The following is a 25,624-nucleotide window of genomic DNA, read 5'->3' as shown; positions in this document are numbered from 1 at the left end:
AAATTCACCATCAGCTGTCTTGTCTGGGGAGCAATATTCACTAGCCATGTATACTAGCTATATATTTGGGTGCTTTTCATTCCTTGGGTGTTTTTAATTATTTACATTTACTTAAAAGGAATTTATACCCTGGCACACAATGAGTCTCAAAGAGCTGCAATCATTTTGTAGTATGGCCAACTCTGCTGTATTTGCTGGGGAAGCCCCTTTCACCCTCCCTGTTCTCTTACATGGAGCCCTAAGCCTCCAGCTCCAGTGCTACATGAGAGCTGCTGCTGCAGCTGATAGCAGTGACACACAAGCTGGACACAAGGCAGTTCAGTTAAAAAGGGACCCCTTTGGGAAGGTGCTTTGTAACCAAACCCATTTTCCCATGCACAGAGAGAGGGAGATGTTCTCATCCTGTCAAGTCCAGGAGAGGAGAAGGCTTGCTCAGGCACCTGTCCAAAAGCCTATCAGTGTATCACACATGACAACACTGATGAAGCCACGCTGGGGAACGTTCTTCTGTTGAAAGCATGAGCCTGAGAACCTCCACTGACATTTCCTACCAGAAGATGCCCACATGAATGCCGCATCCCACCCACCATGACTCAAAAATCCACTGGAAATCTTGCCTCAGTGTGAAACTGTCCAGTAGTGAAACAACAGTGTATCAGCTCTCTGGTGGGATTTCCACTGGAAAACATCCTAGTGAAGAGCCCAACCCTTCATTCCCAGTCTCCTGACAAACCTGGCAGAACTCTGCCTACCGAAAGCCCCAGCAGAGAATTTATTTCTGGATGATACCAGAGGAAAGAAAATCTTCCCCATTATAGTTCATGCTTTTCACCATGTCCTCCTTGTCAGTCCGTGAGCTCTGTTCAGTTTGCAAACCTGCTATTGTTAAATTTAGATTTGTATTGACCAACTTTACCAAGGGGTGCTGCAAAGCAGGAGGAGGAAGGTAGGTGTTTGTTGTTGGTTTTGCAAGTGTCTGTATGTTTAAATTGTGAGGAAATTTAGGTAAATACATTCAGACTAAAATCTCCCCAGGGATGTCCCAGAGGCTGGATAATTCACCACCGCCTTCAGCCTGCTGGCTGAGGTGCGGCAAAATCAGCGTGGGAGAGGGAATGATGAACGTGGTGAACGAGGGAGTCCGGAGATGGACCTTTCCATGCGCCTAAGGAGCACGCCGCTGCTGGGGAGGTGGCCACGGGAAGGGAAAACGCAGCGGCTGAGGGCAGCCCTGTCCTCTCGCGGGGCTCTCACGGAGGCGCCGCTCGCTGAGGAGCGGCCGCAGCTCTTCTGTCCAGGGCGCAGAATAAATTCTGCCGGCAGCTTTCACTGCAAGTGTCGCTTTAGGCTGGTTTTGTCTTCCATCGGCCGTCGGACCGCGATGCCCCCGCCAAGCGCGGGCAGCGCCGGTCCCGCAGGGCCGCGCTGACCCCGGCTGGGCGGGGCCAGGCCCGGGCCGCTCCCGCCCGCCGCCGCCTCGGCCGCCGAGCCCCCGCTGCGGGTTCCAGCGCCGGGCCCGGCACCGCCCCCGACACCGCCCCGGCACCGCCCCGGCACCGCCCCCGGCACCGCCCCGGCACCGCCCGAGGGGCAGGATCGGCCCGGAGCGGAGCGGTGCTACCATGTTGTGCGGGGGTCCCTCGGCGGCCCGGCCCGCCACCGACGAGACGCAGCGGATCGCAGAGCAGGTGAGGGGCCGGGGCGCGCCCGGGGAGGGTCCCGCAGGCGGGGAAAGGCCCGTGCAGGGCCTGTCCGGGGCCCAGCGTGTGCTCGGCCACCGCTCTGCGCGGCTGAGCGCCGAGACACCGCCCCCCGGGTAAAAGGTGGAAGGAACGGGGAATGCACGGAGCAGCCGCCGGCTGCCGGAGCTCTCCTTCCCTGTGCCCGCCTGGCGTGGCCCTGTTGACTCAGAGGGACCGCGGGCAGCGCTGGGTGCGCGGGGAAACGCGACAAAGCCATGGCCTTGAGCTCGGGGAACGAGCTCCTGTGCTTCTTACAGAATCTGAGCCGTGTGCATACGTTTGGGGTTTGGGGTTTTTGTTGTTTGCCTGGGAAGGGGGGATTGTTTGTTGTTTTGGGTTTTTTCGTGGTTGTGTTTTTTTTGGTTTTTTTTTGGTGGTTTTTTTTGTTTGTTTGTTTGTTTGTTTGTTTGGGTTTTTTTGGGGTTTTTTTTTGGTTTTTTTTTGAGGGTGGGAAACGTGGACTAAGCAAGAAAGCTTCTTCGCTGCTTCTGCTTTTCCGCAACACAGAATTCAGCTCTAACCTGCACCATATCCTGATACTACTTAGAGTACCTGAGATTACCACTCATGATATTGGAGCACATGCTTTTACTCTAAAAATGACATCGTGCAACTAAGTTCTTCCAAAGCACACGTTCTTCTTTTTGTCTTGGAAACTCAAGTTTCTTCTGCTTTTTGGTTTTGTCGGCTAGGATGTGGTGAACTAGAGAGCAAAGCTTGCGCAAAGCAAAGGATGAGCTCCAGCTTCTGACACTTTGTCATTGCCTGGGCCTGTTCCCCAGGCAGGAGGAGTTCCCAAACACATAGAGAGCACCCAAAGGCACAGCAGCTACTGAAATTAACATTTACCTTGTACATTCTGAAGATTCTGTGTTTTAGGAAAAGGGAGAGATGTGCATCTCCTAAGCACCAGCCTGAGTTTGCAGTAATAAGCACATGATTGAGAATTGCTGAGAGTTGTAATTATTGCTTTGACCTGAAAAGGCCTACATGTCATGTTAAAGGTAATGCAGATATGCAATTAACATGGGCTTAAAACTAGGTTTGAAATCTTGACTTTCTGTTCTGTAGCACACTGCAGTGGTTTGGTAATCCAAAAACAAAACCCTGTTGGATTCAGAAGTGTACAGAATTAACCAAACAACTCATGTTTTCATTTAAATCACCTAAATAGTTTAAAGTTTATCCAGCTTGGTTTGACTGCCAGTTTAAATTACTTCCTTTAATGAAATACAGGTGGGAAAACCCAAACTTGAAACTTGCCCATGCACTCATATCCTCATCTGGACACTGCTGGAGAAAACACTAGTTTTGTTAAATTGAGGTAACCTTCCCAAATAATTTTGTTTGCTTAAAGTCAGGTCTTTGTGGAGATTTATTAGAGCCTGCCAGTTTGCTTGCCATAAACATATTCCCTGTTCCTGCTTTTCCAGTTCTTGCCTTCATTTTACAGTTTCCTAAGAATCCTTGTGATGGCCAAATGTTGTTCAGTTTTGTGACCCACAGCGGTGTAGTGTCACGCGGGGCAGGAAGGCTTCCTTTGGCAGTGTCTGGCTTAAGAATCCCATAGGAACAGCCTCCTCACGGCAAGGATTTCCACCCAGGCCTGTTCAGCTTTGGCTCCTCACCGGTAATTGTGGCAGAGCTTATCCAGGGTGATTGTGAACCATCTGCTTTTTAGTTAACTGCTCTGGTTGTTTATGGCAAACAGGCCGTGCAGGGCAGTGGAGAGTCTTCAGGGCATGATCATTTCCAGCCCTGTGACTGAATCATGGATTGTTTGGGTGGGAAGGGACTGCACCTCCTGCCTGAGCACGGGGTCAGCATCCTCAGGCTGCTCAGAGATTTGTCCTGTCAGTCTTGAAAACTTCCAAGGATGGAAACTGCTCAGCTTCTCTGAACACTCCTGCTGTAGTGCAGTCCTCAGGGGAAATGTTTCTCTTTATATCCAGTCTGAACCTCCAGTTTCAGTTTATGACCACTGTGTCTCATTCTTCTGCCATGTGGAAAGTTTCATCCCTGTAAAGAACCTGGCTTCTTGTAGGTACTGGAAAGTTTTCTTCAAAGCCTTCTCTTCCCTGGGCTGAGCAAGCTCATTTTCTTCCTCTCCTAACAGCACAAGTGCCCCAGCCATCCTGGTGTGCTCACGGAGTGCTCCTGGTGACCCTTCACTGGGCTCACTGCAGTTCATTGGTGTCTGGCTTGTACTGGGGGCCCAGAACTGGGCACAGGATTCAACATTTTCTAACAAAGGCCAAGTAAAGGGTAATAATAATCACTTGCCTGTCTTCTGGCTAGGCTCCTGCTGATGCAGCCCAGTATACTATTAACTTTGGGACCACTAGGACACAGTGCTGGCTCCTGTCCTCCAGGACTCCCAAATCCAGACTGAGATCAAGAACCAGATCTTTGGGAGAGTATTTCTGTCTGGGATCTCCCTCTCCACTCTGACTCAGGATGCTGGTTTGTCACATGTTGTGGTGACTCACTGCCACAAACACCCTGACAAGCTTGCAGCTGCAGGACTCTGAGCTGTCTGTACCCAGGGTCCAGTGTTCAGCTTGGTGGTGGAAATACAAAATGTGCTGAGTTGGAGTGATTTAGTGACCTCAGAAACCAAGCTGCCCAATGCCTAGGATTGCTAATGGAGTACAGGACAGGAGCCAGAAGAAGGGAAGGAGGCAGGACTGAATCATGGTGCTTTCTGGGGCTGTGCCCTTCAGTGCATCTTAGAATGCAGCTTGGATTTCCGTATGGCAAAGAACAAACAGGAAAGTATTCAAAGATTATTATCTTGCATGTGACATACTGATCATAACCTGGAGGAAGTGTAGAGGTATGGCCTCTGAGAGAAGATAAAAAGCATGGACACAGCTCTCAGGATGGTCACTGGAAAGGCACCAGAGTTCTGGGAGTTGGAGAGGTGAGAGAACACACCCTGTTGCAGGAATGGTTCTTCTGTTCCTGCTTCACCTACAGTACCTGACCAGTGGCAAGCTGGCACTTGTTTTTCCCCAAGGAAGCCTGTGGGATTTAGGTAGGAGTGCAGATGTATCTATTTTCCTTGAATTTAGGAAGAAGGAGTAGTACACCATATAGCTGGAGGATCTACTCATTGCTGGTACCACTGCCTTGGGAATGAAGGGAGGGCTATGCAATGATGCAGTGCAGGAGGTGCAGCCTGGAGCAGGCAAGGACTTCCAAGCAAGGACTCCAAGACTAACTCATCTTGCCCTGCAAAACAAAGGCTGAAATCTGCTTTCCTGACCAAGAATTTTCCATACAGCCACAATGTGCTAGAGTGCCCAGTGCAGGGGAGAAGAGCTGCATCTCAGGAGTTCATGGCTCCCTCTTGGGTACTGGACAGGTTACTTTGACTTCTTGAGCACTGTTTTGCAGTTTGAAAACACAGATTCCAGCAGGCATGCTGAAAGAACTGTCAAGTGTTTTCCAGACTTGGTGTCAGCCTGTAGTGACTGACTCCCACCTCTGACTCAGCTTTGCCACCTCCCTAGAGTCCTGGTCCTGCTTTCACACAAAACTTAACATGATTCATTTTGATCTTTTAATGTCTTGGAAAAGTGGGAACTCTGTGTCTGGGAATTCAGCAGCAGTGAACTGTAAGCCTTAAGTCCTAAATACTTGAATCTTGCATCAGTCTTAAAGAACCTATTGTTTCCTTAAGGTAAAATCTCAGCTAGAAGAAAAAGAAGGGAAGACCTTTGACGTCTTCACTGCAGTGGAGTTTAAAACTCAGTTGGTTGCTGGAACAAACTACTTCATCAAGGTAGAGCAACAATAACCTGGGTTGTTTCTTTTCTATTAATGTGTATAATCTTTGAAATGGTGGGTTTTTTCCCTTTCTTAACTAGAAGAGAATGCTTATGATTTGACCTTTATTTAAAAAAAAATTGTGCATTAAAAAGCCACAAATATCCACCTCCCAGACCCTCTTCCTATCTGTTAAATAGAGAGATCCTCTTTTCTCCATTTTCATGGGAAGATTAGGTGGTATTTCTGCAAAGTCACGGCTCCTAGTCTGGTTTAAAACAAGCCAATGGTTTTTCTTACTAACTGTCTGCTGCTCCATCCTCAAACCAGCCCAGTCTCTGCCACCCCTCCTGCTGCAGGCTGCTCCCCCAGCAGAGATCTCACTGGCTTTCATGCTTTGCAGGTCCATGTTGGGAATGAGGAGTTCATGCACCTGCGGGTGTTCAAGAGCCTGCCCCACGAGAATGAGCAGCTGAGCCTCCACAGTTACCAGGGCAGCAAGACAAAGCATGATGAACTGGCTTATTTCTAGCAACCTTCTCTGCTGTGTTTCCCTAGCTGGTTCTTATGTGCATTTTCTACAGGCTGCAAAATGTTGATTCCCGTGCCAACAAAGGCAGAAAAAAGTGTCTTTTTAACATCATGGTGGAAAAATCAATTTCTTTTATGCCATTCCCTTCCTGTGCAATCTCCAAACCTGAGAGTCACAGGGCTCTCCTATTACCTGCACTTATGTAAATCCTACTTTTAGTGCAACTTAACTTAGGCTTTAGTGCAACTTAACAAGAATACTGTGGCTGAGTCCTGTTTGTGGACTTCCTTGGTCTGGAAATCAGAAGGGGAATGACACCAGCACTCATATATTTGCAGCAAGGAACAAGAGGAAAGCCTCAGTCTTTTCTGTGCTGTTTTGCAACTGTGAATATATGTGTAGATTTAAATTGTACTTTGTATTTTATGGGCAAAGACCTGATGAGAGACTCGAGCTGAAGCAATTTTGTAAGGAAGAGAAAGAGGCTTACAGTAGTTTGAAACAAACATTCCCTTGGTAATCATGCTCATCCTCTTGCAGCAGTAGCATGTAATGTCCCATAGAGGGTGTGTGAGTTTAAAATACCAAACCAGCTTGCTTATGTTCTCGGTCCTATGGAAAAGTCCAGTCCTGGAAAGGAACTTAAGCTGGACAAGCATTTCTGCATTTATAACAATAAACATTTCTTTTGACTTGAGATGGCATCTTTGACTGGTGCTTTAGTGTTCTCTTCACTGGTTTTCACCATTGATTATTATCTTGCTCAGCTTTTTTTCCTTAAGTGTTTTTTATATTCCAGATAAGGTTATGTTTATTCTATGTCTTAATTAGAAATACTTTATTTTAGTCTTGTGACAGACACGAAAGATAACAAGACCTCTGCAGGTATATCAGCAGCAAAAGGAAAATATGGACAATAGCTTTCCAAACTTATTTTATTTACTGTCATGGGCAGAATCCCCATAGTATTTGCAGAGGTGAGGCACTGCAACACATCATGTCTTAGAAGTAGGTCAGAGGGTCATCTCTGGTTTTGCCAGTCTGAAAACTGACAAGGCTGGGACCTAGGTTCTCATGAGGAAGACTCTGAAACACCTTTAAGTGGGCATATTCGGCATCGGAAACTTGGACCTAGAAACCAAAAGAGCGGGGAAGTGAGGATCATGGGCTCAAAGCAGGTTCAAACAAAAAGCTGTTCTTTACATTTTTGAAAGAACATCTTTGCTCAGGATCTTAATTTTAGATGTACCTTCATTTTTACTTCAACAGCTCTTATCCAAGTCTGGATAGTAACTGGTGGCAGAAACTATCTACACCTGTAGAAAACTCTATCTATTAAAAACCCTCAAACTCAGGTGAAGGGAAAATGAGCAGAACTGCTTGGGTGTGGAAGCACCAGAAGATGCAACAGGAGAAAGGTTTTGATGGTGTCCTATTTCAGTCACCAGGATGTCAGCACATTTGCTCACAGCCTCCTGACACACTCGTAGGAGACGAGACAATGAGGAAACCTCCATGACTTGGGGGTGGGACACAGTGCAGACACCATGTCAGCTCCCAAAGGGTACAGAGAAGCAATGGCAACCTGAAAGCCAGGATCCCTGGTCTGCAGAGTTATTCCAAACACATCCGTGCCTGAACAGGGAACCTGACATATCCCGCTGCTTTTGGGAGTGCATGGGAGTGCCTACAATAAAGACTCTTCCAAAGAAATTCATCTTCCCCCCTAGAAAGTCCTCACATAAAGACTTGGTAGGAAGCTGTAAAATTTCATTCTTACAGAGCCAAGCACAACAAGTGCTAAACTCTCCCTTGGCAAGGGACATGGGAACTTTAATGCCTTAGCCTCCAAGAGGTTTTTACATGCTTTCTGGTGGCTGCAGTGGGACACTATGCTTGGTCCGGGTTGCAGCTCAGCTGTAAGTCTGCTGGTAAAAGGTCAGTGAGGTGGAAGATTCAGAAATATAAAAGAATGAATCTTGTGCCAGAGTTTGTTCCATTTAATGCTAAAATGAGGAACTGTTTTCCATCACTGGTAAAATTGGGAAATAAGAGACAAATCATCCATTTCCAGTGTTACAAACGGATTTCTTACAAGTTCAGTAATCAATCTTTGTTTCTGAGTTAAGAGTTCTTTTAAGGAAGCACCTGGGAAAGAAGAAGGTGTGGCAGCATCTGTCCTTCCTGGTATCAACTAAGTATGAGAAGTGTGGAGCTAATGCTCACAGTGTCTCTCTGCAGAATTACTCTCTCCCAAACATTACAGGCCGATTCCTCTAATAAAAGAATTATTCCAATTCCCTTGGAATATGACATACCCTGTCAGGCACATGCCCACACACACGTGAGGTTTCAGCAGTCACAGGCCATGCCTGCTCTGCTCCAAAGGCCAGCCTGCTGCTCAGCAGTGCTTGCTGGCCTTCAGATGAAAAATACACTCGGACATTTCTTCTCTGCTGCTTCACAGAAAGCTGCTCACATCCATCGGTCAGGGTTTTCAGTAGAGGAGGAATGGTGCTATCAGAGGGCTCCAAATTAAGCATTACCCATTTTTCCTCTGCAGCAGAGAGGGGGTTTTGAAAATACAGAAAGAACCAGCAGGCAGGCTGTACCTCTGCAGCACCTGACACAGAACCAAAACATCAACACACCTGCTTGCATGCAAAATTAGTCAGCAAATGTGTGCACTGCATAACAAAATTGACTCTATCTTTCCATCAGTTCCTTAAGCTGACTTCAATTTCATCCCAACAAACACAACTGAAGCACTCAGATACTATTTTGCCTTGAAAGGAAACAGGAGACCAGTTACACTCATTGAAATAATTTGAGTTGGGAAGGCAATCTATAGTCCTTGAGGGGGATGATCTCGAGAAGCTTACCAGTCACATCTGAATAAGCACAGCACATGTTTTATAATATTTATATTCCTGCTTACAGTAGTGCCAAACAGATGAATTTTATAAGCATTTGGAGGTAGTCCCCACTTCTGTTACTCAGACAGTTTCCTATTATGTTTGCTCTCTTTCTAGCTGTAAGCCACTCTGCAAGTCACCTGTATCATTTAATTCCAAAACACTCCCTCCTATAATATATACAAACCTTAATAAAGTACATTGTCCCAGCAACCACTTGAGTCTTATATTCTATGGCTCTATAGACAGCACAGTTCGTGTTTGCCCGGCTTTCAAACTGTGGCTTCACCTGTAAAAAGAAAGGGGAAAATGATTGGCAGGTTGATACTTAGGGATTTCTTGCACATGTACCATTCCAATTTTCATCCTTTCACACATACTCCCTTAACGAAACTCCACAAAGTGACTGAGGGTGCCCTCAAACCCCTCGTCCAAATCATCAGTAAAGATATTAATCAGAGCTGGCCCCAACACTGAGCCCTGGGTGCACCACCCCTGACCAGCCAGATGTAACCACCTCTCCCTGGGCTCAGCCATCCAGCCAGTTTTTTCACCCAGTGAGCAGTGCACCTGTCCAGGCTTCTTCAGTAGAATGCTGTAGGAACTGGAGTCTGAGGCTTTACTAAGGTCCAGGGAAACAACACCCACAGCCTTTCCCTCATCCACTCAGCATGTCATGGAAAGAGATCAGGTTGGTCAAGCAGAACCTGCCTTGCATGAACCCATCCTGGCTGGGCTTGAATCCCTGGTTACCCTGCACACATTGTGTGATGGCACTCAGGATAAGCTGTTCCTTGACCTTCCCTGGCACTGAGCTCAGCCTGACAGGTATGTAGTTCCCTGGATCCTCCTTCCTACCATTCTTTTAGATGTTCTTTTAGAGAGGCATCAAATTAGCCAAACTCCAGTTGTGTGAGACCTCCCTAGTTCACCAGAACCACTGGTAAATCATGGACAGTGGCTTGGAGAGTTCTTCCATGAGCTCCCTCAGTACCCTCAGGTGGATTCCGTCCAGCCCCATAGATTTACACATGGAGAAGCAAGTCACTGTTTCCTGCTGGATTGTGGGAGCTTCACTGTGTTCCTTGTCTCTGTCTTCCAGCTCAGGGAGCTGGTACCCTTAGGACAACTGGTCTGACTATCAATGATTGAGATTAAGAAGGGTTTAAGTACCTCAGCCTTTTCTGTATTTTTTGTGGCAATGATTTCCCCAACATCCAGCAAATAATGGAGATTCTCCTTAGCCCTCTTTTTGTTACTTATGTATTCTTAAGAACACTTTTTGTCATTGCTTTTGGCAGTGACCAGAGTTAAGTTCTAATAGGGGTTTTGCCTTTCTGACTTTCTGCATAACCTCACAACACCTTTGTAATGCACCTGAATTGCCTGCCCCATCTTTCAAAGCTTAAAAACTCTATTTTTTACCCTGGCTTCCAGCCAAAACCCTCTGTTCAGCCAGTCCAGTCTTCTTCCCCACCAGCTTGTCTTTTGGCACATAGGGACACCCTGCTCTTGCACCTTTAGGATTTCCTTCTTGAAGAATGCCCAGGCTTCCTGGATCTCTTTGCCCTTCAGGACCGCCTCCCAAGGGACTCTTTCAACCAGTCTGCCAAACAGGCCAAAGTCTTCCCTCCCAAAGTCCAAGCAGTGGTTTTGCTGTTGCTCTTCCTTACTTCTTCAAGAATTAAAAACTCTCCCATTTCATGATCACTGCATGACCACCACACAGAAAGCAGAGACAATCGCTCCTAGGCTGGGTGATGTAGTGCCCCTCTGCACATGACACCCAGACCGATGACCGGGTGCATTACTGAGTTTGGGCAGAGGAGCAGTGTCAGTGCCAGCCTGCTCAGGCTGCCCTGGGCCAGGCCAGCAGTACCTCAGCGCTTCTCACCACCCACCTGTTTCACAAGAACCCCCTGAATTAATTAACTTTCCCAGCACAAGCACCTACAGCTGGCTGCCACTCCCATGACATTCCTTCCTAGCAGGAAGGCCACAGAAAGCACCCAAGAAACATCCAGATCATTTCCAAAGAGCCAGAAATTAGCATCCTATTCAGCTTCTTCATTATCTCTTACCCTGCTCTTCTGCTGAGTAGCTTCCACAGGATTTTCTGCTGAGTAGCTCTCCACAGGAAGAGACAACTATACTTTCAGCTGAGGAACTGCTAACTCTGGCAAACCAGGAAAATTTTAATTCCCAGCAACCTTCCAGCTGACTGGGGCAGGGGCCTCCTAGGATGCGCCTAAGTAGCAACTTTTGGTGCATGATATTCCTCTCTCAGAATAAAACAAAACAAAGCCACCTCTCTCTAGTTTTGCTCTCTCTCCTCTGGCCACTATATCCCCCATTTGTTATTTACAGACTGAGCCGTCAGTAAAATCAAGAAGGCAAACAGCTCCTTAATCCTCAGGTGAAAAAACATAACATTCCTAAGCTCTTATCTAACAGCATCCTAAACCCAAAACATTCCTCAGTTTTGGGCAACAGCTGTAAGACAGGAATTCCAAATAAATAACATTCCTCAGCTCACTAATGATGGCTAGAGACAAGGCACAGGTATAAGTAAATAATAGTGTAATCCCATAAGTAGACAGACTTTGAGCATCACAAGTTCTGCAAACGCTCTTCACAACTTCACTGAAATAATAGGAATTGCTTCTCTGCTCAGCAGAGCATAAAAGCCCCCAGAATTTCTTCATGAAATGGTGACACTTATGCTGGAAGGACAGCCGGATTTCCCCAACATAAGCTTTCCATAAGAATATTTTCCATAGACAACTGTACCAAAGCCTCTGCAGAGGGGGAAAGGACCAGGAAGTGTTCTCTCTCCTGCTGTCAGCACAGGGCAGAAATTTCACCTTGAAGAAAATAAAGAGCAAAGAACAATCTGTTTTCATTTTCCTGAAGCTACTGAGAACAAAAGAACACTAAAATTAGGATCAGTCCTTTTCTGGAATCAAACAGAAACTTTGCACTATCCACATTTCAGATTCCATATATGCCCTGTAGTGCTGTGGTTTCACCTCCTATACACAATGCAGACTTCTGATGACCCAAAAATAACACAGCCCAGCATTGAAAATGAAGCTCAGTATCTAGTATGGTGCTTGAGGCATTTCACAGACTCATAAATTAAATTTCACAGCCCTCAGCTGGCCCCATCTTAAACATGAGGAAACAAGAATGGCAAATACACAGAGGTGCTACAAGTCCCTTGTAGGGTCTCCCCTCCATAGGTAAAAGGGAATTTCTGATCTCTGCAAGTGCTGCTCCTTCAAACATTCCTGCCAGCATAGAAGGAAGAGTTGTCCTGCTCCCAAGTAACTCAGTTAGTACCCCCCAAACAACTGTAGATCATCCATTTCTGCTCTGCAGCAAATCATCTCTGACTAACCAGTTACCCCAAACTCCAGCCCTCCCTAATGTACATGTCCCCAGCTCTGCTGACCCCAGCTGTGACTGACCAGTAAAGCCCTATAATGGAAGAAGGCTTAGAGGAGCTGGGGAGGTTGACGTTCCACCCATGAAACTCAGAAAATAATGCAGGGTGTGACTGACCACAGCTTTTGCAAATGAGCTGACTTTATCTCAACACAAAGGCTTTATCTCAACACAAAAACACGGGGTGTTTTTGATTAATAGCTCTGTCAGTGGAGGGGATCATGTGGTGGTGCAACTCCTCGAGTTCAGTAAGAGAAAGCGAACACGCCCCTGAGTTAGCCAGACCAGCATGTGGGGAGTGAACACGTGGCTCTGCCCAACCCTGAGTATAAAAACTAAATGGCTGGACAAAAGAATTTTGAAGAAAACTGCTGGCTAGAGCTGACTTCAACCCACATCCCCCTTCCCAGTCACTGAGGATGCCCAGTGTGGTGACACAGAGGGTGTTGTACACTAGGAGTGCAGAACACGCTGGTATCCTCAGAGAACTGGGATTGCAGTCGCTACATTTTGCTAAGAGTAACTTAGACCTGTATCGAGTTACCAGCATATTTGTATCACTCTGCTAAATCAGACACACTGAGTAACATGGAGTATCTTCTAATCAGTAAACTGGATGTTAAAGTTATCCCCTCCACCGGTGGACTACGGAAAAGAGCCCCGTCAGAATACTGGGCTGCCTGGTCTCAGTTGCAAGAGATCGTGGAAGACGTGGAATGATGCTGGTGCAAACTCTGTCCTCAGTGGCACAGCAAAGGAGAGAGCTGGGAGCCCTGCACATCAGGTACAGTGAGTGTGCTGCAGTATTGGCCAATGCATTCAAGCCTGCTACTTCCTAGTTTTGTTTCCTCAAAGAGTGCCTGAGTGCAAATGCCAAAGGGACAAGAGCTCGTCTTTCAGACTCAGAAGGGTGAAGACAATTTGATGGGTGGGTGGGAACCCCTTTCATTCCTCAGGATGCATTTTATATTTTCATTAAAAAGAGCTGCTGCACTGCAGGGCATTAGAGGGCTGCTCCAGTTTAGAACCACTGCCTGTAACCAACCACCTGGCAACTGGGCTCACTTAGTGCCCTGCCTTGTGCGAAGCTCATCTTGCCCCAGCAGCAGCCCCTGTATCACAGCTGTGACTCTAGAAAACACATAATGCCAGCAGGGAACACACAATTTAAAAGCTTTGTCCTGCATATATAATTCTTTACTGCATACTAGCATGTGGTTTGTCCAATGCAGTCCTTCAACTGAGGAATGAACTCTGCCTGGTACAACCTTTTCCCTTCCAATATGCCACCTCTCATTTCAAACAAGTGACCTCACTGCTGGCACAGCAGAGCTGGGCTTGGAACTTCATACGGACATTAACTGCAGGTAGCCAGTACCATGCTTGGCCATGGACAAAGAGGAGACAGAACTGGTTTGTCTCAGTCTTACCAAGGCATTTCCTACGTAGAATGCTGAGAAAACACTGCCAGTCAAGGGGATTCCCACTTTCAGCATGAGCTTTGTCAGTTTAAAACCTGGCTCAGTCTCCCAGGCTTTACACAAGCTTCAGGAATAGCCTCTTTGCACACAAGTAACTTAATCTAGAGAGAGGGGGCAACTCACCTGGTCAACAAGCTGCTGAACTTCTGGAGTAGCAGGCTTGGTATCAGATAAGCCCCCAGGCATCATGGTGGCAGGTGACTTCTCTGAAATGATGAGTGGCTCTGAAGAAGCAAGTTCAGCGCAGTCTGAGTAGAGTCCCCAGGCATCTCACATATATACACACACGTGTCATGGAACCATGTGACCTGCAACACACGGAGCCTACCATTACTGAACTGGAGAAGGAGACAAAAGGGGGAAAGGGGGAGAAAAGCAATGTAAAGCACTGGCAATATTATTAATAAATGTAAAAAGCACTTAAAGAAGTGTTTATGGTCTTCACATCCAAAAGAAAGCAAACATCAGCCTCCAGTCACCCAGATCTTAAACAGAGTTGGTTTGGGCTGCAGCTGGAACCTCTTGCCTCCCCACCCATGTGCAGATGACTAGGTGGAGTTCTTGGGAAACAGATCAAAGACACACCCAGTATTTCCCAACACCTTTACTGATCAGAGGAAAGGATGCAGCACTTTCCTTAGTGTAGGTCCCGTTTAACTTGAAATTTTATTCTCTCAATATCCTTCTAAGTGGGGAAATGGGAGCAGACAGCATCTTACATTCAGTGACTTGACTTTCCTCTGCCTGACCAAAAAGCTGCCAAGGTAAACACCAGCATCAGAAGCAGAAAATAATTCAATCCCAGATTCAGGTAAGTACTGAAAATAAGGCATTTCTGCTTCTTTCCCATCAAACCAAGAACTGCATTCAGGCAATCATAATAGCAACTGAATGTGCAATAAAATCTGCTTTTTAACTCTAGTGCCAATTTCCTAGAAGACAAAGTACAATCAAAAAACAAAAAAGCTGTCCCATTTTCAACATAAGCTGTTGAAACAGATCACATGAGAATAGTTAGTCAGAAGTATTCATTCTGCAGTTACAGTGGCATGGCAGACTCATGTCGTGAGTCGTTTGTACACTCACGAATGTGAATGTACAAAGCTCAAATCAAGCTGGGGGAAGGCTAATAACTGCTAGCAGCCCTCCCTGGTAAGGGAGAACTAACACTACAAGACCACAGATAAAATTACTCCCTGTCAACATTCCTGCCATCCCCCTCAGCAGCAAATAAGAGGAATGTTGTTCCAGAGCGAGGATCAGAGAAGCAGCAACAGACCAGACACTTTTTAGTCTGTGGGGGCAGGTACATGGGAGCAGATGAAATGAGAATATGTGCTGCACACAGGCAATGGGCATTTCTACTGAGATCAGTATTAGGGAATTTGCTAGGAAGAGGTGGGTTTATGGCCATAGCAACAAACTTATCTGTGTCCTACCCATACTACTGAACCTCCTCCTCACAGATAAAAAATGATGCAAGACACTGTAAAAAGTACTTCAGATCTGACTTCAAGGCCTGGTTTTGGTACAAAGCCCCTGAGATTGAGAAACTGGGGCTGTAGGGCCCTACACTCAGCAGTATTGATGAGTATTACAGCATGTTACTGAAAAAGATATTGCAGCAGTGAGCAGCAGTGCTGTGGAAGTGGAAAAAAAGCATTTGAGGAAAATTCATTGTCCTGAGACAATACTAATGTGAACAGAGAAAAAAAAAACCTTCCAGTACTCAGGAATAAAGGGAGTGGCAGCTGTTAAAACTGGAATTGTGCCACTTTCAACAACTTCTCTCCAGATGAGGAGTTCCTCAGAGTCCTATTCATGGAGCTGATGACAACTCAAACCTTCTTGTGCATAAGACCCTGCTGATTCACTCAAATGCTGATCATGTTCCACCACCTGTGCCTTATTCATACAGCAGGACAGATAAGCTGAGGAACTGGAAGAGCCAGTTCACCTTACTGAGGTCAGGAATCAGACAATGTGTCCAACAACTGCACAGCACCAGTACTAAAACAGGATATTTTATAAACCTGTCCACTCACCAGGACACAGATCCTGCTAACTTCCTTGGGAAGGGATGTTAAGATCCCCAGGGCAGTAGTACACTCCTGGAGAACTCTTGATTCTGTCTAGCAACAAATACACTGAGCACAAAGTCCAGGAGGGTTCATTTAAAATCTTGGAAAGAATCTAGGTGTGAAACTGAAGATATTAATGTTGCATGGAAATCATTCACTGGACTCCATATTTCTGGGTTTACTGGTTTTTTACTTTAAAGCATAACAACTTTTTTTTCCCCCAGAATGCACAGTTGTGCACAATGGGGAAAAAAATCAAGACTAATTGTCAGCAAGTTGATGCTGAAGTTTACAGAGGCAAATCAGACTGTTTCCTTTCCATGGCAGTGCTAATGGCTGTCCCAAAATCCAGTGATATTTCTAACACTGGGATGCAGTACTCATCCTGCACAAGTATTTCATGAAACCACTTTGAAGTGCTGACATTTCACAGACCTGTGATCAAAGATGACCACGGGCAATTGATCAACCTTATCTGGGGCAACCCCCACGTCCACCCACCCCTCTCTACACTAAGTTTTGGATGTAATGAACCAGGATTTGGAGCACTGCCTTGAAAAGAACAGCTGCCCCACATCATCTCTTGCACAACAATGTGACTGTGCCCCCTGTCATGAATGAGACGTGGCTGGTATCACGTACCAGGCCAGTCTACACTCTCCATCAGCACAACTGGCAGCTTCCTCTCACATCACTGTGCTGCTGTTATCCTGGAAAATCTCTGCTGGGAAACCACCACTGGCATTCTGTACAGCTTTGAAGCAGAGTAGCATCTTGCACCATGTACTATTCCAACACAGAAGAAACAGATCTTTACCATTGGCAGGCCACTACTCCCTGGTCCTATTTAAGCAATTTTAAGAGTGCCAAGCTGTTGTTGATAAAAACACCAGTACAAAAAAAGCAAACAAAATAACCTCCACCAAATCCAAACCCCAGGGTTATGTATTTACAAGTCATTTTTAAACCAGGAATGAAGTCAGCTCTGTAGAAATTATTGTGAAAGCCTAGTCAGTAAGCTCAGTCTTCTGGTTTCACAGTGACATGTAATTGTGGGTAGACATGACACATGGTCTGAATGTCTTTAAGATATTCTAGAGGAAAGCAGCCCTCCATGTACCAGCTGAAGATCTGTTCTCATCATCACAGGAACAACAGCCTTGATTTTCAACCTGCTGGTCTGCAAAAAAGGTTTCCCCTCCTGCTACCCATCCTAATTTTGAAAGATTTCTGACATCGTACATGAAAAAGGATCAACAGAAACCTGACCTTCAGCAGCACAAAGTTATCATGGCCCAGCCTATGCTGAGCCTCTTCCTCTCAGTCTGCTTCACGACAACTGAAATCTACTGTTAAAAACATTCTATAAAGAAATTACCTGTTTCATCAGTCTTTCATGCCTACAGGCTGCAGAAGACAACAGCACTGAATGCTAGAAAAAGAACAACACCTCTTTCTATTTCACAGAAGGAAAGATGCACAAGCTTGAGAGGACTTTCCAAGCATGCGGGATCTGCCCACCTCTATTCACCACTTGCAAGCAACAGGAAAGCCCCAGTGGAAGAGGCGAGGCACCCACAGGACTCTGGACATGGCCATCAGCTGTGCTCAAATGCCTTTACTTGCAGAAACAGAACTTACAACCAGGGAAAGGAAGAAATTCTGCTCTTTGTAGGGTCCACTATTTGACCCCTGTATGACAGCAAACAGCCCAGTAATTTTGTAACTGCCTCAATGGTAATGTTGAAGCAAGGCCTGACTAAACACCATCCCGGAATCCTCGGGGGACCCTAGCCACAGAATTTACCTGCCTGTGTTCAGTGTGGCACACAGCTCACACCGATGCTGTTTGCACACATTCCAAAACATCCCGCTCCACGCGCAGCTCTGAGGCTCTCAGGAACCAGCAGAGCCGCGTCCTCCTGCCCCGTGCCCAAAGTGAGGCATGCAATTCCATTTACTCACCTTCGTGTTCCATCGAGTTCAACAGCAACGTTAAACGGCCTCTGAGCCACCTGATTTGCTGTGGACTACTGTAAGAGACACCCTCTGTGCTCAGAGCAAAATAAATAAAGCAATTCAACATCTTACTGCAACCCTCTGTATGCAATCAGCCCAAGAAGGGATGCTGGGGATTCAGGAATCTTCTCACGGTATCAGTTTTCCATACTCAGGTTTGTATAGGACAACTTGATTGGCCTTATATTCAAACTGAAAATAATTCTATGTTGGGCTGATTTTTTGGGATTGTGGGTTTTGGGGTTTTTTAACATATTTTCCTCATAACTAATGCAAAAAATAAAAAAATCTGTGTATCACATCCATTTCACAGGTCATTTATCACAGCATCTGCTGAAGTGAAGAAGCTTTCCACAACAGCTGAGCAAACATCTGGATGGATAAAGGAAGACAATGATTAATTCTCATTACAGTCTCTAGTTTATACAGAAATAAAAAATTATTATTTCAAGACTATTGATCCAAGTCTATACACACTCATAGAAATTTCTATTGTACAACTGGCTTAAAAGGAGAATTTGTCCTTGCAGTTGATCCAAGCCCTGGAGAGAACAAATATTTTAGACACCTATCCTAGAGGTCAATAATAAAGTACCAACTTTGAAATCAAAACTTACTGTTCTCAACATCTCATTCATTTACCATCATCCCCTGTTGAAATTTCATTACTGCCAATTCAGCCCAGAGTGATGAGCAGTATTTGATTTACACTTTGATGATAAACAATTATAAGAATTTAACAACTGAAGAACAAACACATTTTCTGCTTTCAGAGTTGCAGAAAAACTATGAGAAATCTTCAAGAATGAATGCTCCAACTCAGAAGTTCTGCATAAAGCAGTTGCAGTACTTTGAGAAAAAAGAGGGGGAAAATGAAGTTTGAACATTAGGATTTACATCCTCATAGACTTAAAATATATTTCTTCCTCATTCTCAAAAAAAGGTGAGACAAAATGACACTGGTGCCTAAAAATAAAAAGCTTCCAAGCACTTTGAGTCTTAACTGCACAAACAACTATAAAACAGATGCTGCTGCACAGATCTTTGCCAGCTCTCAGTAACACAGGTACAGTCCTTTTATTTATTTCCCACTCCCTATATATGCAAAGCTTTAGGGATGTGAGAGTATATCCAGTAATTTCATTGCTGTTGCTGAATTCCAAAGTGTTTGCAAGACAGGCCTGTATTTTTAGGGCTCTGTTTAAGTTTAATGGTTCTTAAGATCATATCAGCTGGCAACCACACAGACCTTGTCACTTGACTGTCAGCCTATCTGAAATAAATACAAAATAAAAAGTAAAATATACAGGTCTAATTGCAGCAATTCAGCTTTCCTCCTACTCATCTGCCTTTAAATGCTGTGTTACTGCCGGGGTGCCACATTCAAGCTTTCCAAACACAACACCATGGCCAAGATCAGCAGGATCAGGTATGCACAGCTGTTTCCTCAGCTCAAACACAATTCACCTTTAGAACTACTCTTAAATATTCAGAGGGAGGGACAAAAAAGGGTCCCTGGACAGTCTCATTCCCAAATGAGACACATCTTCAGCTCCAACTCAAAATGGTTTTAATCGACACCACATCCCCTATATAAAGGAAAACTCCAGAACTTGGAAACACAGACCAAAGGGCAGCAAGCAACAGATGCTGCCTGTCAGCATTGCAGGAGCAATGGCAAACCTGTACCCATACACAGCTCTGAGCCACTGCTGCTCAAGTTGAGCAGTTCAGAACAAGGCTGGTCACTTCTTACTTTCAGAAATGTTGAACCTACTACACTTGTTGATCAGTCTGCAATTTTTATTTCCTTTCAGACTTCAGCAGATTATTTCCACAAAAAGACCATGTTCACTGATATTTTAGCAGGCACCAGCTCAGGGAGAACCTTCTCCTCCCTGCTCAGGATAGGTTTTACTCTTTCTTCCCCTCTGGGATCACTGAAGCTGTGGAAGTTCAAGAAAGATGCCAGTTTTGCATTCCGATTGAAAATTGTTTTAATACTATAAAACTCATTTGTTCACATATTTTGTACAAAAGATGAGTTGTTTTCTCTTAATTACAGGAGAATCATTTCAAGCTTGAGAATTCGGCTAAGTAGGTCCAAAACAAAACAAGACTGGGTTCTACTGGTTCTGGAGGGTCCCAATTCAGCTCACCCAAGGTCTCTTTCCAGTTTGGCTCTCACAGTTATGGACCACCTTGATGGAAAATACCCCACATCATCATTGACTCTTCGGAGGCTTGTAGTGAATTCGGCACCGCTCGTTAAATACCTGAGACACCAAAGCAGAAGAGCAAAAGTGAATCAACCCCATCCAGAAAATGAGCAGAACTTCACAGACAGTTCAGGCAACTACTTCTTCATGTAGCACCCATCTCAAGCTGCCCAGCTCTGAGGTATCAATAAATGGCACTTACCAAGACATCCATCTCCATCACTTTCACTCCTGGCTTTAGTAAATCCAAAGTCTGCAGCCTGATGTTGGGAGACTGCACAGCACTAAGTGTTCTCCCTCAGAAAATGCAGACTCTTAATCCTGGCAGGCTGTTACCATCAAAAATGCTGATGCCTTTTTGTTTTTAAAAGAGAGGGAAATAATCATAGGAAGGCTCCTGAATGGTTGTGTTCTATTAGGTTCACTCTGGCATTCAAATATGGGTGCTGTATTCCTGTCTTTCCTGAGCAGGCACATTTTACATTGGCATGACGTCCAAGAAGAGGGGCAAGGGCTCCTGAAAGCCATGTGCATACTTCCAGTGACCTGCCTGCCTGTGCCAAAGCTGCCAGCACTCCCTGCAAAGGGCACAGCACTCCTGCCTCACCCACCTCTGGCACCTTCTCTGGGTAAAATTTAGCCTCCAGAACTGAATACTGAGGATCGTGTATATTTAGTCTGAACTGCTGCCAGCCTGCCCTTAGGAGGGCCAAGAAACGTGACTATTTAAAGTAAGGCAGTCTGAATCCAAAGCAAAACACACAGGCTCCAACCAAGGCTGCAAGTGCTCTTCATAAGCCATTTAGTTATTTATCAGTTTTTATCCAAACTTGTCCAGCACAAGTCCTGAAAGCGACACAAGCACCGCCTGACACCAAGCTGAGGCTCTAGCACGTTGTTTGTTGGTTGTCCCACCAGCATTCCCACAAGAACATGTTTTGCCAAGCCGTCCAGGGATTTGGCAGACCCAAGTGCCTGTGATCATCAGGATATGAAGTTTCATGAACTCTCCCAATGGCTTTATGTGCAAAGTGAGTGATTTTGTAATTTTGGGGAAATTATCCAACACTTTATATAAATACACCGTTTCACGCTCTATCTTCCTAGAATCTTCTACAGCAGATCTTATTCACAGTTCAGAACCTATGGCAACTTCAGCAAAAGTGAAGCCTGGAGCACACATTAGTTACAGCATTGCTTCTCAACAATTTTGGAGCAATTTTCAACTACTTTTCAAATTTAATTTATTTAACAAAATAAACATGTATTACAAACTGATTCATACTGCAGAAAGCAAAAGCTGTGATATAGTTTCTTTCACACACAGTAATGTGCAGCCATTATGTTACCACATGGAATGGACACCTCTGGAAAAGTTCAGATGAGGTAAAGGCTTGAGATCAGTAATAGGAGAAAACTGTAGAAATTAAGAGCAACAGCATGAAGTCCAATTCAAACCACACGGTTTTTTGTCCATTGTCTGTTAATGACATTTTAATGGAATAATGTCTAAAAGGGTGCTGGAAATACTCTCTAAAGCACTGCAAAGGTCTCTAGCATCGAACAACACACCAGCTTGCTTGCTATCATGCTAACTTTCAAAGTATCTTCAACAGTAACTCCACAACCTGTGGCAGGAAGATCAACACTGCACTCTTACTAACACTGCCTCCTACTTTTAGGATCATTGGCTCACAGATCTCAGTGTGTTACTCAGGCCATTTAACTCCATTGGTCTACCTGTGAAGTGCTATTCTCATTTATCAGATATTTTTCAGGAAAATCAGTGGCTGAGAAACCTTAAAATGCATGTTACTACGCAAAAGTTTGATTTTGCTGGCTTTTATGTATTAATATAAACCACTCCAACAATAAGCTCCAATCTGGAGGTGCTAGACAGAGACTAATGCAAGTGTCTTGTTTGAAAGTCAATTCCTTGTTTGGTATCATCCAAATTCCACATGCATTTCTCTAAAGTAGCATCTTCTGTATGCCACTATTGCTACAGTCAGCCAGTGTTTAAAAATCTGTTTCCTAATCAGATTTTTCCAATTAGTTTTCAGTTGTTTAGGATTAATGGAAATAACCAAGTGTACTTCCCAACCAGAAGTCTACAACAGTGAAACACCAACCTGCACACCAATAATCGCTTCCATATAACAAATTGCATTCAGTCTGCAACCATGACTGGTTCTAATTGACATTTTAACAGGCAGATAAAGGAGAAATTTTCGTGCATATTCAGAGCACAGTACAGCAGAGCTGGAGATAAAACCCAGAAATATTAATCTCTCCAAGCTCCACTCTGAACACTGGCTGAGGAATACACCAGCAGGCTAAAGTACCCTTGCACCATGCATACCTCACTGTTTATAAACTCTCCATCTTTAGGAAAAATTAGACAGTTCTGTCACCAGTAAAAGCTTAATGCAGCTACAAGAAGTCACTGGGATCATTACTAAATTTGGTGCTTCAGAATGAAGAGTAGGGTGGGGGCTGTTCCCCTATAGCACAGTCACTGTAAAATATTTGACCCTGGTGACCTGCAGCATGTTGTTGTTAAGGCTGTGGCATTGCTTAGTCAGATCTAAGTGGGTTTAAAATTAAACTGAAGTGCATGCTTCGCTTTTTTGGGACAGTACAGAGGTGTACTGATGACAAAGCATATGCAGAAAACTGTGTAAATGCTCATTTCATCAGCCTGGACTGAGGTTACTGATGAACACCCAAGACATAAAGCTGTACTGGTTTTACACTGGTGCAATCTAGGGGACTAAAATCATGAAGTAGGGATTAAAAAGGAAGGTGCAGCTAGTAATGGCTATTTGCAGAAATCCTTTTTGCATTTAGAGAGGGAAAGAGGTTCTCTCTGCAGTACTGAAAGCTCTGAGAAGCTACATCAAACCAGAAAAGGATGCCAGATGTGAAATGCTGCAGTGACACAATACAGCCACCTCAGAACTTAAGCACAGTGCTAAAATCACCAGATAGACTTCGGGGCCATCAGTCCAGAGGGAGATCTGCACCCTCTGCTGACACAGGAGAGACACGACAAGGCTGCCCTTTGCACCAGGGAGTGTCTGTTCAGGCCTGAAGAAACTCCATCAGGAAAAGGTTCACCTTCTACAGCCTCACCCTCCCCTGGGCTCTGCTCAGAGTTGTGATCAGCACCAGATACAGGCAAATGTGAAAGACCCTTCTCTTGGACATTGTTAGAGGCCCTGAAAAGCTCTTCAGAGAAGTCACCACAGAAAAGCCTACAAAGTGCTCAGCCACTGGCAAGGGGGAGAAAGGGACACAGGGAATAATCCACAGTCCTTCCTCCATGCTAAATCAGATGCTTTTCTTCCCTTGGCAGTGCAACTGAAAGGCTTTGATCTCTGCATCCAGAGCTGGGAGAATGACTGACTTGAAGCATTTCCCCCAGCAGTGCCCTCATCTAGTTCCAGTTAACCTGCTTCACAAGGCACCAGTCCCACACCTCCAGTGCAGGACTGTCTGTTGGGACAGAACATCATCACTATTAAATGACCGAGTACCTTCCAGCTTCTGTCGTTTACCACTTCTTCAACATTGAGCTCCGACTGCATCAATTTCAACTGCAGAAAATAACAGATAAAAGGGTTATTGTCAAACAGGCCTCCCTGCAGCCTTCATTATTTACTACCAATGCAACTTTCCAGCTCCCAAGCCCAGCACCAGGTGCACACCTCCTCTGATGGTGCAAACCAAAGGGCACGACGTATAATCACCCTGGGAGCCTGTCCCTTCCAGTCAGCCAGTGCTCAGGGCACACACAGGTCTGCAAGGGCACAGTGAAGGCAGACTCACAAAGCAAGCCTGGCAGTAGATCCTGATTACTCATGCTCTGTTCCTAAATCATGCCCATCAAGATTTGCTAGCAATTAACTGATTAACACTGATGGCTTCACAGGCACAAATAACTGCACCTAATGCAAGCACTGAGCACAGGGAAAGCCAGGGCTGGGGTTAACTCTGCAGCCTTGAGTTGCCACATTAGAGTCATATGAAACTGGCAGCAAAGCTAGGAATCCAGCTAGGATTCTGGATTTAAAATTAAGGCATGAACAGACCCTCTCTGCTTCATTTGCCATCTACTCAGTGCACTGACCAAAAATGGTTTGCAGTCTGATCACGTGTTGTTTGTGCTGTCTGAACCAGTTAGTATTTTATGTCATCACTGCAGGACAAATCAGCTCTACACAGATGCAAAAGCTCTGGCAAGAACTACCACCAATACACAGTTCTTGAGCACTCACTTGACCTGTGAGAAGGGTAAGAATCTCTTAAACAAAGAGATAGGTGTGAAACACACACCTATTAGAAACCCAGATGGGCAGGTGTGACTGTTGTGTTTGGGTAATTTGGTCCTGAGGAGATTTAAGAACCATCTGCCATTTTGCCCAAATTTGGGATGTATTCTTGTTGGTGTCTTTAACACAACAGACAAAGAGTCAGAGTTTATCCATTTTCAATATGTGGTTCCAATTAGAAGTGTAGTAAACAGGTGCAAGCCAAGACAGCAATCCCACTAAAAACCTTCCAAGTAAGATATCCAGGGGCACAGAGTTGCTACAGCTGTTTGATGAACTTTCCCCAACTCAACAGGACTTCAATCTGTTTGAAATAACAATCCAGCATCCAGAATGACTGGACGACCAGGATAAGTCTCTATAAAATAAACACTCAGAGGATCTTTAGTAGTTCAAAGAAACTACTCCTCCAAGTTTTCTCATTCAGTGACCCAGAAGTAATAATTATGCATGAAGTTCTCCAAGTTGTACAGCTAGCAGGATGAAAGAAACAGACATAAAAAGGGAAAAGAGATCTGTATTGCAAACAAGTTAATAGATATTTGAAATTCCCACTCTTAAAACTAGGATGTGTTCTGTCAAGATAGCTTTTCTGACTTGTAGAAAAAACACAACTCTCGGTGTTTTGGAGAGCCAAAAAAAAAAAAAAAAAAAAGCAGGGGATCACACCTCCTAAGGTCCAAGTACAAATCTGAGGTGATCTAATAAAAAATTTCTGAGATGTGTCTAAATCATGAATTGCTTTTAACATTTGAAGCCACCTCCAATCATTAAACACTTTCATTTTGATCCTCCCAGTGTTTTCAGTAAGAGATTTCGGGCTCAGTAACTAAATTATTTAAGGAACTGGCTGTGCTAACAAAATTTGTAGAAAATACTAAGCAACCACTCTAGTTTTATAAACTAATATCCATGCTTGTTAACAGTTCAATAAGTGAGGCTTTAAGAAAAAAACTGCTCATCTGCCACATGGTTCTCTCAGTATCCTTTTCCTTACAAAAGGGGCCCTGGAAATGAGGAGAGAACTTCAATGGGGTTCCTTTCTTCACTTGTGATACTCAATCCCCTCTGGTCACCTCTGGT

At 44.9% G+C, this 25,624-nt stretch overlaps 2 protein-coding genes across 3 annotated transcripts in view; one reads left to right on the top strand and one right to left on the bottom strand.

Moving 5' to 3' along the window:
• Positions 1 to 1,548: 1,548 nt before the first annotated feature.
• Positions 1,549 to 6,742, top strand: CSTA (cystatin A). Its single transcript, XM_068181874.1, has 3 exons — positions 1,549 to 1,688; positions 5,428 to 5,529; positions 5,917 to 6,742. Exons 1-3 carry the CDS (start codon positions 1,623 to 1,625, stop codon positions 6,043 to 6,045), a joined length of 297 nt encoding a protein of 98 aa, XP_068037975.1. The 5' UTR covers positions 1,549 to 1,622; the 3' UTR covers positions 6,046 to 6,742.
• The window catches only part of MIX23 (mitochondrial matrix import factor 23), a 22,086-nt gene continuing 2,633 nt past the window's right edge, over positions 6,172 to 25,624 (bottom strand). The window contains exons 4-7 of one of the 2 annotated variants that reach the window (XM_068181866.1): positions 23,747 to 23,806; positions 14,012 to 14,110; positions 9,148 to 9,249; positions 6,172 to 7,176 (exon numbers count right to left, since the gene is read on the bottom strand). In XM_068181866.1, coding sequence (XP_068037967.1) covers positions 7,048 to 7,176; positions 9,148 to 9,249; positions 14,012 to 14,110; positions 23,747 to 23,806 — 390 coding nt within the window. In that variant the 3' untranslated portion in view covers positions 6,172 to 7,047. Of the gene's footprint in view, positions 7,177 to 9,147; positions 9,250 to 14,011; positions 14,111 to 19,960; positions 20,265 to 23,746; positions 23,807 to 25,624 lie in introns of those variants that run through there. The other variant, XM_068181867.1, reaches the window with a different exon arrangement.

This window comes from Anomalospiza imberbis, chromosome 2 (genome assembly GCF_031753505.1).
Source record: "Anomalospiza imberbis isolate Cuckoo-Finch-1a 21T00152 chromosome 2, ASM3175350v1, whole genome shotgun sequence".
NCBI classification, from domain to species: Eukaryota; Metazoa; Chordata; class Aves; order Passeriformes; family Viduidae; genus Anomalospiza; species Anomalospiza imberbis.
This window is presented reverse-complemented; position numbering and strand designations above follow the sequence as displayed.